General features: G+C 43.4%; 1 protein-coding gene across 1 annotated transcript; it reads right to left on the bottom strand.

The window, feature by feature from the left end:
- Window positions 1-1,928: 1,928 nt before the first annotated feature.
- On the bottom strand, window positions 1,929-4,453 carry LOC107375037 (5-hydroxytryptamine receptor 4). The gene has a single exon (XM_054744798.2). It carries the CDS (start codon window positions 4,450-4,452, stop codon window positions 3,391-3,393), a length of 1,062 nt encoding a protein of 353 aa, XP_054600773.1. The 5' UTR covers window position 4,453; the 3' UTR covers window positions 1,929-3,390.
- Window positions 4,454-17,135: the final 12,682 nt, after the last annotated feature.

The following is a 17,135-nucleotide window of genomic DNA, read 5'->3' as shown; positions in this document are numbered from 1 at the left end:
ATAAGCAAGTGGCCCTCCTTGGGAACCATGCAGCTCAGTGGCCTAGTGATAGAGTGTTCGCCCTGGGACTGGGAAATCAGAGTTCAAATCCTGGTCGGGTCATATCAAAGACCTTATAAAATGGGACCCAATGTCTCCCTCTTGACACTAAGCTTTTACGGGTTTGACTGGGGGGGTTAAACCACCAAATAGTTCCTGAGCGCGGCTGTGTCTGCAGCTCATCGCTCCCCATGGGGATGGGTCAAATGTGGAGGACAATTGTCACCTATAGGTCTTTAATCTTAAACTCCACTGCTTAGTCTGATCCACAGAGACTCCACCACACTGTCGAGAAATGAATTTCATGTAAAAACACCAAACAAAGTGTAACGTGATGAAGGAGCTATTCCACCGAAGGTTATTTACCCTCTCTCCACAGATGCCTCTGACACAGTAGTAATCTGCATGAGACTGCCTCAAGGTCATGCATTTGCTTCTAAACTGCTTCCTTTCCAGCTCAAGAGAAGAATGAAGATGAAGGACTCTTTCCTTTTAATAAATCAAAGAACTCTATTTTTAATAAAGCTAATCAAATAAATTGTTAGCCAATAATATAATGTTGACCAATCTGTGAAATGACAATGTTATGATTAGTATGCTTTAATAAGTAATATGACTTTAATCTAGCTGCACTAGACACGCTGACTACACGTAATGTAAACGCGTGACACATTGCTTTTACCCATCCAATCAGAACCTTCCTTTCTGAAGTGTGGCATAGTCTCTGTGGTGTTTATAAATCTGCCAACTTTGATTCGACCATAAATCAAAACATCCAGATTAATAAAACGAGTTCCCACGCCATCTTAGTTCAGTTCTCAACAGTTCTCAAGAGTTCACTGGAGTTCTCTGCAGTTCACTGCATTCTAAGAGAAGTATCGGACCGGCCACCCGGACTTCCTTTTTAAGCAAAGAACCAACAAGCTGGATAAAATCTGTTGCATTTTACCAACAAAGCAACGATTCCTTTCAGAATAAAAGCGGAACTCACTGACCCAAAAGGGGTCCATCTGACGTTGTCAACCAATTGTTGCTTTTTACCTGGAAACAATCCAAAGACTACTCTGTCGTACTGCTGACGCTGCTTCATTGGCTCCGGTACCGAAAGGGGGGTTGGAGGACCTGGCAGTCTGGATCTGTACGGAGGTCTCATCCTGAAGGGTATGTGTAGAGCGCCAATGTGGCGTCTCATGTGTTTATGAAATTCCGATCATAGCTTAAGAGCAAAACATCACATCATCATTCAGACTTGCTTCTCCGGATATGAGAGTTCTGATTACAACATCACTCACACATACACCATTCATCTCATGTCTCATTCACACCAGATCCATCCATTCATTTAGAATTTAGAGTTAATATTGTTTAAAATTGTTTAGAAATAAATCTTCTTAAACATTTTAAAGGTGACTCTCTCTTAAGTGTTACATAATCCCTGCAATAAAAAGTTCCAATCTTCTGGTTAAAATTACCCAAAGGACCACAAGGTTGATTCCATATTCATTATGGAATCTCATGTCTTATGGTCCTTTAATTAGATGTAAATTAACCCCTTACAAAAGCGATGTGAAAGATAAACACGACCGTCATTAAAATCCTGTTTTTATGTTGTGTTTTGTTATGAACTTCCTGTTTATTCTCACTAAGCCTGATGGTCCTGAGGATAAACAGACTATAAATAACAATCTAACAAACTCAAAGCTGTTTTTCGACTTGTGTTAGAAAAGTCAGTGACTGCCATATGTGGATGACACTCTCACAGCTTGCAGTTTCACGACAAGTCAGAGCCAGCCAAAGCAACAGACTGCCTAGGCTCCTAATTGTGGACTGACGGCTTTGATGCAGTTTTAACCATGATTTGACTAACTGCGGCTGAGAATTAAGAAACATGCTGCAGCTAGTTGCTGGCTATTTTGAGTAGAGCTAATTTGAACAGCAATCTGGGTCCAGATTTGCGTTACACAAAGAAAAAGGAGGAATATAGATCTTTAAGTATCACGAAAGATTTATTCTCCAAAATCCATGCCCGCCACATCTGCAATACACTCACATGAGATTACAGCAACAAAATTGACTTTAACGCAACTTCTGCCAGTGTTCCACATGAAGGTTGTAGGACCCTGCTGATGTTTCAGATGTGTTTCTATATGTCAGGTTTTGCTCATCCATCAAACACGTCTCTGTGTTTCAGATTTAAAAGTCATTGTCTTCAACTGTGTGGATTATTTTGGGATTTTTGTTTTAAATGCATTATTTAAAACAATTGTCTAAAAGGTCTTATCTCTTGCATTTCAACACAGAGACAAGTTTTAGACACTTAGATGTCAGCTGTCAGGTAGCTGGCTATCGTGCAAGAAAGCTTTTCTCTCTAGATGTAAATAATCTACTATCACTAAACATTAATTACTAGAACAATTAATCATTGAAGTCGAGAGAGAAACTGAAAGTTATCAAAGCTAATTAACTTGCAGAAGTGGTTCTTTGAACAAGCTGTTGCAACATGCTTGAATCAGATTTCCAATTCTCTTGCCACACATGAAATATTGAATCCGTGATCAGTGATTTCAGACACCATGTTAAAAAGAAGGATTAGACTGATTTTAATCGCTGGTGTTAAAATGTAGAATTCCCATCCGTCCATTCATTTTCCTCCGCTTATCCGGAGTCGGGTCGCGGGGGCCTAATTTGGGAGGCCCAGACTTCCCTCTCCCTAGTCACTTGGGCCAGCTGTTCCGGGGAATCCCGAGGTGTTCCTTGACCAGGTGAGAGACCTAGTCCCTCCAACATGTCCTGGGTCTCCCTTTAGGCCTCCTCCATGCTGGACGTGCCTTCCCAGGGAGGCGTCCAGAAGGTATCCTGACCAGATGCTTGAGCCATCTCAACTGGCTCCTCTCGATGTGGAGGAGCGGCGGATCTACTCCGAGCCCCTCCCGGATGACCGAGCTTCTCACCCTTTCTCTAAGGGAGAGCCAAGCTATCCTATGGAGAAAACTCTTTTTGGCCGCTTGTATCCACGATCTTGTTTTTTTTTTTTTTTGTCACTACCCAAAGCTCGTGACCATAGGTGAGGGTAGAAACATAGATCTACTGGTAAATCGAGAGCTTCGCCTTCTGGCTCAGCTCTCTCTTCACCACAACACCCGCATGACTGCAGACGCAGCACCAATTCGAATAGAATTCCCATTAAAAAGATAAGATGATAGGAAATCTACACTTTTGATCAATATCAATGTTTTTAAACATCACTCATAGAAATAAAGAGTTATGCTGATTCATCAGGGTTAAAACTTTTGTTTTCTTTTGAAAACTACAAAGCAAGTGTATATATTAACTATTTCAAGGCTGATCAGTCTATTGTTTTGTCTCTTTCTTAGAATGTGATAACTCCATCCCAGAGGAGATTCCAGGCAGGCATACCCTGCAGCCAATGAGCAGGAGGAAAGCCCTACGAAAGCAACTGTTGAATAAACCATACAAGAATGGGTTCAATGATGAGTTGATGTACCCTAACCAGAGGAAAACATCCCAGATGACCACTTCAGTGCTGTAGTCAGTGAATGGGTCCACAATGTTGAGCGTAAAAAATGGCATCCAGAAGATGATAAAAACCCCCATGATGATGCCTAAAGTTTTGGCTGCCTTTCCTTCCCTCTTCATAGTGTTGCGATGTCTTTTTTTCTTGCTGGAATCTTTGCCGACCCCAGAAGCCATCTGGCTTTCCATCGCACTGATCTGCTTGGCCTGTCGCTTAGCAGCTTTGAAGATCTTCCAGTAGGCAACCAGCATGACAACCATAGGCAAATAAAAAGCTACCGAAGAGGCCATGATGGCGTAAACCCGACTCACCAAGAACATGCACACATTTTCAGGAATTTGTATGCCAACATCAGCTGTGTGAAGATCTAGCATTATGGGGCCAAAGGAGATGAGCATGGGAATAACCCAGCATACTGCAATCAGTAGAGCTACCCGATTGGGGGACATCTTCAAAGAATAAACAAGGGGGTTGCAGACTGCATAATAACGGTCAAAAGCAATGCAGCTGAGATGGAATATGGAAGCAGTGCAGAGCATAACATCCAGGCTGGAGTGAAGCTTACAAAACAAGGCACCAAAGTACCAGCATCCCTCCACTGTCCGCATCATACTGTAAGGCATCACCAAAAGGCCAACAAGGCAGTCAGCCACTGCAAGGGACATGACGAAATAATTTGTCGGAGACTGCAGCTGCTTGAAGTAGGCGATGGACAAAACGACCAGAAAATTGCCCACCACAGTGCTCACTACTCCAAGTGAGAGGAAGGTGTACAGAAAAATCCGTGAGATCTGGTTCCTCAGTGTAGAACATGACTGAAGTTCATTCTGCAGAGATGCGTTAAGATCTTGTATCCACTGCAAGCTGTTGTTATCCATGTTGCAATCACACCTGTCAAACACACAGAAATAAGTGATATAGTTAATGAGCTATATAAAGCAGGAATCCTGAGTTTTTGTTTCACAGAGGGTAATTTGGTGTGTGTGTGTGTGTGTGTGTGTGTGTGTGTGTGTGTGTGTGTGTGTGTGTGTGTGTGTGTGTGTGTGTGTGTGTGTGTGTGTGTGTGTGTGTGTGTGTGTGTGTGTGTGTGTGTGTGTGTGCGACCCCGGAGTACTTTACAATTGGAAACCTGGAAGCAACACCGCTCATTTATGAATCTGTACAACTGCAAACATGCGTTTATGCTCGGTGATAGAATTTCTGTAACTGTCAGTGATTTTCTAAACAGTAAATTTGCATTTCTGAAATGCAACAATATTGAGGGAACTAAGAAAAAGAAAAAGGCAAGGAAACAGCTAGATCAAAGTTGGAGCCTTAGCTCAGATGGGTGGCTACGCCCACACCTGGAGGTCACCCTTAAGCTTGGTTTATGCTTGACGCATTCACTTTCCGCGCGGTGATGCGGCTCGCGGCTGGAACGCGCTTCACAACTCGCAGCGTTTATGGTTTGTGCGGCTCGTCTCTGCGGTGAGCCAATATTCTCCCAAACTGTAGGGGGCAGCATGGAGCTCTACAGCATGCATCCAACACTACACCACAGTAGAAGTAGAAATCACTGTTTACAACATGGTATTTCAGCATTTTTAACAGCGTCCTCGTCTTTTCCGACGGTGCGAGCTATTTCTCTCCAAGAATTATTAACAACATGTTGATCACGGTGATCTCTGAGAGCTGAATCATACAAATGTCTGTATTTACGAACCTCTGCCGTGCCGGTCCGCCATGTTTTTCCGCGTCCGACCGTCCGCGTGGTTAGAAATTTTCCGAGGTGCGCGTTGCGGAAATCTTGGGCCGTGCGGAGACGCGGTGGAGGGGCGTGGTTGTTAAAATGATGCAAAATGACGCTACTTTTCCGCGCGGAGCCGTGCGGACCTCGCGGACGCGTCAAGCATAAACCAACCTTTAGAAGACTTCTCTTTTGTGGCTTCAGGAAACTCCCAGTGGTCAGTGGATACACCGTCCACGTGGTTGGTTTGAACTGGTTGACACAGGGCTGGGATCAGTCATGAGCTGGTTTCTGGCAGGGACTCCATGCACCATAGCCTCTAACCCCTCCCAATAACATACACAAGACCATACAACAGTAGGGCCTGAGGCATGGGAGATTTGGGCCTTGCTTGCAGGTGGAAACTATTCTTTGCTTTTCTCAGACCTGTCCTGCACTTAAATATGACTACATTGTAGAAACATTGGGCTTTGGGACTGAGGTGGGGATGGTTTAATATCCTGTAGACAAATACAATAGCACCTACATCACCACACACGAACACAGACATACACATATATATGAGGAGAAGGGATAGGGATATGAAGAAGAAGAAGAAAATATCATTTCTATAGCGCCTTTCAAGATAAAAATCACGAGGCACATCACAAAAACAAAATATATAAAAAAAAGCATTTAGAAAATGTTTAAAAATATATTCAAAATGAGCAAAAATAGGCAATTGGGATATAAAAAAATGTTAAGAAAGAGAGAGAGTGAATAGGAAAGAGTGAAATCAGTGGATCCTGAGGAAGCTGGAATAGGTGGGGAGAGCAGAATAAAGAGAGAGTGGTGAAGAAGGTCATCCAAAAGCCAGCTTGAACAAGTGAGTCTTCAGCTGGTTTTTGAAGGAGACCACTGAGTCCACTGATCTCAGGCTCAGGGGGAGAGAGTTCTAGAGTCTGGGGGCCACAGCAGCAAATGATCTGTCACCTTTGGTCTTTAGCCTGGTGCTGCACAACCAGTAGGCTTTGATCACTGGACCTCAGGGATCTGCTGGGGGTGTAGGGACTAAGAAGATCACTAATGTAAGATGGTGCTTGTCCATGTAAGGCCCTATAGACCAGAACCAGGATCTTCAAATGAACCCTGAAGTTAATATGGCGTGGTTCTACCCTTTAACTGCTTTGTGTCTGGCCCTTGCTGTTCTTGGTGCTGAGTGCTGTAGGGTTTATACATCGCTCATGTAAGGTTATGAAGTTCATTATTTTCAGCTCCACACAGCTGCCCCTGTACACAGTAACACCCGTGTTGAAAACGCCAAGGTCGGGTGTTCCTCAGACTGTTTACATTCCAGGAGAAGAGTCCGAAGGAGAAGAAGAACGCTTTTACTTAATCAAAGTACTTTATTTGTGATTAAAAAAAATTAAGCAAAACATATGTTGATCAATAATTAATCAAGTGAATGATCTGTGGAATAAAGATGTCATGATTTATGTGTTTAATGAAAACAGGACTATTGCACAGACAGACTGACCCTCATCTCCATAGAAACGCATGACACATTGTTCCAACCAATCAGAGCTTTCGGCTGCCGCAGGAGAATCTGGCTTGTTGACTTAAAGTATCCAATCCGCTTTACTAAAACTTATCAACAATTCAGAGATATAAAACAAGGCAACGCCATTTTAAGCTCAGTTCCATTTTGACTTCAGTTCTATTCACCATCATCCTAAAGAAAAGCACAGCCTGGCCAGATGTGTTTTCTTCTTTAAACTAAGAACTGTGAAGTTGGAGATTTTCGTCGTTTAACAACCAGACGACATCCTTTCAAAATAAGAGCACCTGCTGACGCTGCCAATTGGTACCGGGGTCGACCCTTCAGACGGGCTTTGACGTGCTGCGACCGCTACTCCGACAGCTCCAGTACACATCCGAGGTTCTTGGACCTGGCATTTCCTGATCTACCTGGGAGGCCCCCCACTGGGTACGTACACGGCAAAATAGCAGCTCATATCATCACTTTATAAGCCTCGTGATATCTAGTCATAACAAAGACGACCAGATTCAATGACGTCAGCCTAAGGAGTCTGAACCAACCATACACACACACACACACACGCACCAACACAACATCCAAATCCATTTTCATCCATCACAGAGTTAGTCCTGGTAGATTGTTAAGAATTTATAATTAAGAAATTAAAGATTCTCAAACGATCCCATATCTCTCTCTCTTTTCTTGTCTCAAAGTCAATACAGAGTGTTTAATTAAACTCCCTGATGATAAAAACAGCCTATCTTCTGATTATAACAAGTGATCTACTTACAGTGTATTAAAATACCACTCTAGATAGTTACATGTCTCTATTCTGTTACACTCAACATTTAATTTCAATTAAATTCCAAATAACAAATTACAGCGCACAACACCTGTACATAAACACCTGATCTAGCAAAACACAATCCATCTCTGACACCCACTCACCATTGACATAAATGTCAATGGACATAGACATTCACACCCATGGACAAATAATGTCTATAGGCTCAAATGTTAAGTTTTTTTAGACAAAATGGGAGGTGCCCACCATCGCCATTTTGGATGGGAATAAGCATAGGGTGGAGCTGTTACCTTTGGAACAGGGTTAGAACAAATGAAACTATGTAGCTACTAGCACACTTAGCTAACCCAAGACGCTAAAAAGGGGCTTAGGGGTAGCCGACTCGCATCGCTGCTTGACTTCCAAGCAAGGCTGGTAACCTGTGGAGCTTTAATATGGACTGTTAAAATACAGGCAGTGCCTCAAAGCCGGGCACCCTGGCCACTTACGCTTATGTGAGTTCATGCTCGGCCTCGGTCGGAGATCAGCGGGAGATTAGCTACATGCTAACTCAAGCTAACAGAGGTTTTTTCTGGCACTTTTAGCGAGCAAAAGGCAGTAAAGCGACTCCAAAATCAACTGAACGAGCAGCGGTGTTTCAGTAATCTCCCTCAGAGAGCTCCCCAGGCAAGCAGCACAACCACAGCCTCGCATGGAAGCCAGGCAGACGCATGGAGCCTCTCGGCCCCCTCGGGAGATGGAAGTGTGCCGCCTGCGTGAAGCAGAAAAGGGGAAGCTGGCTGCCCACCTCACTGGGCTGCCTCTGAAAGATGAAGCAGCAGATTCATGGATCTCTGATCTCAGGACTGCTGCTGTTAACGGGAGAGGCACGTTGCCAAAACTCGGCAAACCTCTCTGCAGCAGCGACCTTGTGAATCTTTGACCGCAGTGGACCAGCAAAGTTATTTAAAATTCACTGCATTACCCCTCATTTAACCAGCAAAATAAAGTGCAGAAATATAATTTTTCTTACTGATTAAAATGAAGCAAAATCTGCTTGGATGATCTGTTTCTGCAGACAATATCACAACTTGCCCTCTTTGTCCAAATAATTCTATGATTAACATCCAAACACAAACGCACAGAGGACATAACTAAATTTCAGAAAGTGGAAATGGTCAAACATCTATTAATGTGAGGCCCAGGCTGAGGCCTTTCCCTGGAGCTTGCTCCCAGTGCTAGCTGGCTCTAATGCTCATTAATTATTCATAATTTCAAGAACTTAAGCAGAATAGTTAAAAAAAAGTCACCAATCTCAGAGTTGTCATGAGTGTAAACTAGATCTAAAAACGTTTTTTTGAACCAGGCTGTAAATAAGGCATTGGCTTTTTTAACATGGGAGTCAATGGGAATTTTAACTGTTTTGGAGCCAGCCCCTAGCGGATACGGTTGGAACTGCAATTGTTGGCATTTCCGTGTTGGGAGCAAAGCCTGCTGTTCCATTGCCACTCATGTTGTTTTACAACTCACCCATTTGGCCGAAGGCCATACTGACACAGGTGCAGAACCTGTTGTGAAACCTGTCTACTTTTATGCAAATAAAGTTAATCATGTTATTAGGACGCTTCTATGCATCCTTTTTGCAGAGAAAAAAATCCCTGGCACATGTAGGCATCCAGCTTCATCATGTGGTATGCCTGGTATGCTTAGGCAGGATATACTAAGAGAGAGCAAAAAATAAAAAATAAAAAGACCATAGTTCAGATGTTCCTTTCATCTTGATTAGTTATTGTCTTCTGATATTTCATGAATTCTGCTCAAACGTTAACAAAGGGTTAGCTAACCCTAACTCTGCACTGCATTAATCAACATTATTTGTTTATTTATTTATTTATTTTTAGCTCACGTCATTCTGCCAAAAACAGTAAAGTACCCCACATCACCAAGTGGCGAGAGCACCCACAATAATCGCACATCAAAAGACAGAGGGAGAACAGCTTTCCCAAAGATTATAACTGAACTCGTTTATTTTTTATTCTGTTTACAATGTCCTCTTCAGGTGTTATTCGTTCCACACGCATTCAAAGTTTGTACAAAATAGGCTGCAATTACTCAATGTGAACGTCTTTTATTAAAGAATGCTGAAGAATTTGAGAAGTGAAACATGTGTGGAAACAGATAAGTTCATCTAACTTGTTTGTTTTTAACTTTTCTTCAGTTGAATATCACAGAGCATCTAGGAGTTAGGTCTGATTTATGCTGTCAGGAGGGTGAGCACAAAGCAGATATTATAGCTGACCAAAAATAAATCTTAATGAACCCCAAAGGGACAGTGCAATGGTAGTGAGAGGTGATTGTGACAACAATTAAGTAATTAAATTCAATCAAAATGTAATGTATTGTTATCAAAACACTGACCTGCTATTCAAATCCATAACTGCTCTGTATATAATAAAATACGGCATGAAATTAGATATCAATATATTTACTATTGCATTTTAAATATAATAATCAGCGTTACATTTAAAGCATGTGCCCATATGCATGAGGGAACACCCTCACCTGAAAGATAACGGCGTTTGTGACATGTGTCTCAGCAGAAAGTCCAATTTATGACGAGGACAGAAATTAATTTACTGTGAGATGAAAGGTGGATTTTTCCTTCATTCTTTATAAATACCCAGAGATCTCATTTACTGTGTTTGCTGGTCCTGAACATCCTGACAGTCTCGTGGCATAGCAGAGGCATCACACAGTGAAATTCTCTGATGGTTGAGCAGCCCCCCTGTGAAAGGCGGAGGCTGTCAAGAGGAGAATGCTTCCACTCAAACAGCATTCACCCTAGCTTCGGAGGGATGATTTTGTAGACACCTTGGCTAACCACTGACATCTTTCATCGTGTGTATTTTCACCCCTCCCATATGAGATCTCGGTGAAAGCAATTTAGTCTTCAGGCGCTCAAACTGGACTTGCTTGGCATGGTTTTTGGGCATCTCATGTTTAATACAGTGAGAAACTGTTTGTACTACCCCCATGGAAAAGGATAAGCCTATTCCAGCTAAAGGTTTCTGCCAAACTTGACCCAACTTAAAAGTTAGAAAAATGTAATTTTCTTCAGGTTGACCAAAAAGAAGATTGAAACACAAACTAACTGTGAACATACATTGTTTTAATTCCAAAATATGTAACCAGTGTTGTGATTAAATGAAAATGGTCTATCCAGTTCCACCTTAACTTCTGAAGTCAGTCATAGGTGTCTTGTTTAATCGCTGGAGTCAACAAACCTTAAGTAGCTGTCACTCAGATTATATCAGCAGTTAAAGCAAACCACCATTGGAAGTTGTGTAACTTTAAAAGAATCTCGGCTTTTGGCTAGACACTGAGGGTGTAATTCTGCACAATCAGTCTAATCGAACCAAAATTCTGGCTTTAGCCTTTCTTTTACACCGCAAGAAAGCAAAGGTACTCCCTTTTTTACTTTTTTACTTTTCTTAAACTCGGCATACTCTCAAGCAGAAAGACAATGATTAAAAACTCAACCATCCCACTAAGTAAGAAGGGTGATCAGTGAAATTGAATGGCTGACAAAAAGACGTGGCAAACTCCACACAAACTTGTGACTTTTTGGATGCTAATGACCACCAGGTCTTGCTAAGGGAGCTTTTCAGTGATGTGATTGAAGCTGGATGTTGTTTTTGCATCCTACTTAATGACCGCTTTACAGGTGTTCAAGAGCTCAGCTGTGAAAGGTCTGCAGGATGCTAACCACACCAGTCAGGCAGCCTATACTTAAAGCATTTGCTTCACGACAGACTTATTCAGTGTACAGTATAAAACAAATCCATGATGACACATGTTCAAGTGCTTGTTACTGTTCTTGCATTGCCTTAACCTCAAATAGCTAGACTTCTTTTTGTGTCAGTGTTTGTCTAAATAAAGAGCAGCTGTTCTGACCAACCTCTGCAGCACAACAAATGACAACAGCTTAACAAGTCCTAGCTTTTGTTTAGACTAGTCTCAGTTAGCAAAAGTCATCTATTTCTTACAAGATGCCGACGTAGAAATGAGCAATGGACTCACCTGTGCAGAGGAGAGATGATCGTCTGCCCTCATATCTCTGCCAGACTGCAATGTTTTATCAACCGGGTCTTACAGATGAGAGGGAACAGAGAAATGAAGTGGGCTGTAATGAATGCATGCAACAATAACCACAGTAATGACATACAGCCTGCTGCCAGTTCCCCTGCCAAATCAATTCAAATGGTTCTAGACGTGGCAGCATGGAGACTTTACTTTTAAATATTCTGGTGACACAACCAGTATTATGTTTAAAAAGAGGAGACAAGATCATGTACTGTAGCTGGGGCGACAGTGGCACATGATTTAAGTGCTCGCCCCGCAATCGGAAGGTTGCAGGTTCAGTCTGTCGCTGTCGTTGTGTCCTTGGGCAAGACAGTTAACCCACGTTGCCTGCTGGTGGTGGTTGGAGGGACCGGTGGCGCCAGTGCTCGGCAGCCTCGCCTCTGTCAGTGCGCCCCAGGGCAACTGTGGCTACATTGTAGCTCATCCCCACCAGTGTGTGAATGTGTGTGTGGATGGGTGAATGACTGGTTGTGTTGTAAAGTGCCTTGAGGGGTTCCAGGACTCTAGAAGGACTGAAGAAGATCCGGGGCTTAACACACACACGTGACACGCACTAGTCAACATCATATATTTGTCTTGTACCACATAATTTTTAATCTGACGCTACATATTAAGCATTTTCAGGGCAGAGTATTGTTCCTGTTAGTGTTTAGTGTGAGATGATAGTAAATATTCCCTTTCTTTCACCAACAACTTTACCTGATAGTAAGCTAACTTTAGGCAAACCAGCAGCATAACAAATATTTTCAAATAAGACTCACAAACCTGAGTCAACACCAGTCTCATCAAAGCTGGGGTTATGTCGTTGTACTTTTTGTCTAAAAAAACGTCCTTATGTCCATCTTCACTCATGCGTTTCAGGCAGAGTTTAGAAGAAGCCGGCTGCTGAAGGGCTTCTTCTTCAGTGGTGGAGGCTCAGGCAGGCTGTATACAAACTACTGCCAGCTGCTCCCTCTCTGTTGGACTTTGGTACTGCATGTTACTTCCGCGAATTAGATCCGGGGCTTTTCATAAAACATCCGGGGCTTCAGCCCAAATAACCGGGCCTAACGCCGCCCCTGTGTCCTCTCATGAGTACGTCCAAGAAGGTCAAATCTGTCAGGGTGTGGCTTAAAAATACGCACATTTGAGATGTCTGGGAAATTAACAAGAGCTTTGGTTTATGGACAATTGCATCTGTGAAATTAGCTCACCTCACACACAGATACCATCAAATTGTGGGGAGTTTAGAGGCCTGGAAAAGAAAATAAATAAATAAATAAAATCATGTTGTGTTTCTTGTCAGTTTTTGCCCGTCCTGTTACTGTGCTTGAGACAGTGTTATTAAGCCTAGCTTTTATGACATATGCTGTGACGCTTCAACACAACCGTTATGTGGCAGGCCTGCAGAGGGTGATACACGATTTTTTACCTTTCCTTCAAAAGCAACGCACACATGTCATAGGTCAACAAGCCACTTTCTTTAACTTGGTGAATGAAACAACGAGAATTATGGCTTTGGAGGTGGCTGACTACATGAAGAGGTGGAGGAGAAGGAGGGATAACGGAGAAGTCTGAATGGAAAACGTCTCTGCACCTGAGCTGATGGAGACAAAAAAAAAACTACCTGCAAAAATGTTTGGCTTGGTGGTAAATATCGGACGTCCCAGGCGGAGCACTTTTTAGGATCGACAAAGGCAAGAAGGATTTTCTCGGTTCATGACGTCTAGTAAAATAAAAGTCTGTCACAGATTAATGGTATAAGCTGACATTTTTTTAATTTGAATTCAAATATTATATGACAAGGGTAACATAGGCTGTTACCAGTGATGCCTCTGGCATGAAGTTGTGGGGGCACAACAACTCAACAGCATGTGCATTCATGCAAGCGCCATGTTGCATGTGCACACACGAGTGGGAATGGGTGAGTAATCCTGAGGGGTCGCTGAAAACCAGACGTCCAAAAACATGGAGACGGGGAATCACAAAAAATCCAAATTCACAAAGTCCAAGAACACGAGAGTACGAAGTCCAAGAATCAGTAGGAGGCTAGAAACTACCAAGCTGTAGTAATCATCCGGCGTCGAGGTGTGTTCTCCATCCTCCTTATGTAGCCGGGCCCGCTGATTGCAAACCAGGTGCAGCTGGGAAACTCCCTCTCCTGCAACACACAACTCAAAGGTGGAATGTTGAGAGGAGTACTCACCCCAGTTCATGACAGAAACCTTTGAATAACTCCTCAGTTAAAGTCCAATAATCCCAAAAATTGAATCCAGCGATCCCCAATTGATGGAATCTTTCCAATCAAGCAACCTCCAGTCAGCCGGTGTTCTCACAGAGCTCCAGTGCTCCTCTCACCCCTCCTCCATCCCCAGTCTGACTGCGACAGCCGTATCTCACTTTTGCCAGCGTTGCTCTTTGACAATATTAGTTAAAGCCTTCTCTGAGTTTGGGGTTGAAGTCTCTGGGCTAGAGCCCTGCACGGGCCTAAAATCTGAGCCCGTGTCCGGCCCGGCCCGAGGGGGTGGAGCCCCAGCCCGACCCGGTCCAAAAGGTTTTCAGGATTTTCTGGCCCGACCCGAGCCCGACTTTTTTTTAACCAACTAAATGAAAACAAAGTGTGTCAATCTTGACCAATGTCTTAAAAGATGTGCAGGATCCGATCAATTTGTTTTTCCCTCATTTACCGTCACGGAGATGACGGCGCAGGCTCTGGTGGTAATCAAGTTAAATTTTATCTCTTTCTAACAATTTTCACAAGAAAACAAAACAGTCAAAAGCAGGGCTTGTGTTGTGTTGACCGGATAGTTCCCGTGTTTGACCGTTTATTTGACGGTGAAAGAATTACCCCGACGCATGCAGACGAACTGACATTTTATTCGTTATGCACATCGCAGATGTAGCTAAATCACCTAAGAAAAGATTCCCATCTGAACATCTGAGTTGGACACTGCTCAGCGCAGCTCGCTGTCAGCGCATATGTGCACAGCGAGCTGAAGATGTGGAGATTGGCTTGGAGCGCGTCGCAGAACCAGAGCGCATGCGGGAAGGTTCCTCCCACTGAAGCGAGTGTTTTCCAAACCCTGTCTCTCAGAGAGACTTGTCACTTAGAAAATGTTCCCTGATTATGAAACTTTGGCCGAATAGTGCTTGTTCCTGTCTCCAATGTGGCGACACATCCAGGAGCCGTCTGAGGAGAAGCCCAGAATCTCACATATTCAGCTCAGAAAGCACATATGATTACGCACAAGCGTGACGCGTCAACCCGGTCTCACAGTAAGACTGGGTTGGGCCTGTTCAGGTTTACGCAGACAATCTTTACATAGAATTGACTTACAGATATAAAATTAATTCAGTAAAATATAAAGCATTTTATTTAAATATCCATTCATTATTTTACAAGCACAGAGAGCCGCATCAGATGGATGGAAGAGCCGTGGGTTGCCGACCCCTGGCATAGCCTATAAAATAACATGTTGAGGACGCAAACTCAATAGATCTCTTTTATTGTGAGGTAATAATTTCTCCGAGTTTTGCGGGTGCGGGCAGGAGTAGACATGCACGCTACGGGTGCGGGCGGGAGTGTAACACACACATAGGGCTGTCGCGGTAACCGCAAAAATGAAATATCGCAATATGAAGACGCCCACCGCGCTGCATCATGCGCCACCGCGATTACTGAACTTGGTTCAACTCAATGATGCATGTTGAGAAGGATGGCTGCACTGGTATCAAAACGAAACGTTACTTCGCTCCTTTGGGAGCGCTTTGGTTTTCAGTACGTCAGCTGCTGCGCAGCCAGAGTCCTTGGCCGAGACGGAGCTGCCACCAGCAGCAAAATAATAATAATAAACGCTCGGTGGCCTGCTGAAGTCCCGGACAAGCACTGCTTCTGCAACCGTCCCGAAGAGAGTTTGAGCCGAGCTGGAGCTCACTCGCTACCTGCAGGAGGAATGCATCCACCCTAAAGAAACCCCCCTGACATGGTGGAGCAACAACCGAGAGAGATTCCCTTTGCTCGCCAGAGTCGCACGCAAGTACGTGTGCGTTAGTGCAACGAGCGCACCATCCGAGAGGGTTTTCAGTGTTGCTGGAAATGTTGCCACCCCTCTCAGATCCTCTCTCAAACCGTATATGGTTAACATGCTGGTTTTCCTTGTAGGTAACAAGGACGTGACCGAGCTATAAATCACCGTCATCCGTGTGTGTGAAAGTGAAAGTGAAATGATAGTGCGCCCGCCCCCCGGCGCGCGCGCGCCCGGTACATGTAATTTTTTATGCTTGATTTTAAACAACTAAACAAAATGGGGACTTGTTTCTTATTTGTTAGATGCTGCAGCCAAATTTGCATTTAAAAGTTTAACCTTCTCCTGAATTTTGTTGTTTTTAAGTTCAGTCGGACTCCGACTGTCGGAGAAACAAGCGTTACTGCGATCTGTGTTGTTACTGCCCTTTGATCTGCATTCAGTAAAGTGTTATAAAAGAAGGCATGGCAATTTTTAACCTTTTTTAAATGTGTAAACATTATGTTTAGATAGTACTGCAATAAAAAAAGGACTGCAATAATATCGCACACCGCAATATTAAGCCACCCTGAATCACCGCAGGGGGAATTCCTCAACCGCGACAGCCCTACACACACATTGCGGTTCCGGGCGTTAATGGTCAGAAATTCAGCGGGAGCGGGCAGGAGCGGGATGAAGAAAACAGTCCCTCGCAGGGCTCTACTGCTGCGGTTAAGTGTTTCATTTTTTTAATGAATTCAATTAAAAATAAAGGCGCCCGGCCCGGCCCGGCCCGTGTCCGAGGTAATTACACAGTCGTTGGCCCGGCCCTCGGGCCGGACTTCATTGCAGGGCTCTACTCTAGGCCCTACGGCTTATAACTAAGTATGAGTTGAGCATGTGCACTGCGATTTCAGATCTTCCTCGTTTAAAATAGACGCTGACGGGCCGGCACAAAAACATCCCCTTCTCAAGTTTTCCAAGAGGATTTAATCCACTGAGCTTGTCAGTATTTTGGTAAAAACTTATATATAAACACACAAATGTTTTTAAGAAAATTGTCTTGGTGCCAGACTGGGTTTTGATTTAATATTACTCTAAAACAAACCATACTGTTCCACTGATTCTTTTAAGCAAGCATAGAACTCCACAGCGCCATCTGGTGGGGCCTGGCCCCACTGGCCCCGATGTAGAGACATCACTGGCTGTTACAAAACCTGGTTGTGTTTTGGCTGGTTACTAACAAAAAATCTAACTAAGGTACTTGTATGACATGTTTTTTTTTAATAAGTTGTTAAAAAATATGTTAAAAGTGAATTTATATGGTTCAGAATAATGAATTTGAGCTTTATGGAATCCAGCAAAAGGTAAAAACCCACAATCTTAAAGGTGTAGTTACTGAAAAA

The sequence above is a fragment of the Nothobranchius furzeri genome, chromosome 6 (genome assembly GCF_043380555.1).
Source record: "Nothobranchius furzeri strain GRZ-AD chromosome 6, NfurGRZ-RIMD1, whole genome shotgun sequence".
Classification (NCBI taxonomy): domain Eukaryota; kingdom Metazoa; phylum Chordata; class Actinopteri; order Cyprinodontiformes; family Nothobranchiidae; genus Nothobranchius; species Nothobranchius furzeri.
The sequence above is the reverse complement of the archived record's forward strand: the minus strand, read 5'-3'. Positions and strand labels throughout refer to the sequence as shown.

Excerpts from the sequence above, each read along its gene's own strand:
- LOC107375037 (XM_054744798.2), bottom strand. The coding sequence starts at position 4,452 with ATGGATAACAACAGCTTGCAGTGGATACAAGATCTTAACGCATCTCTG.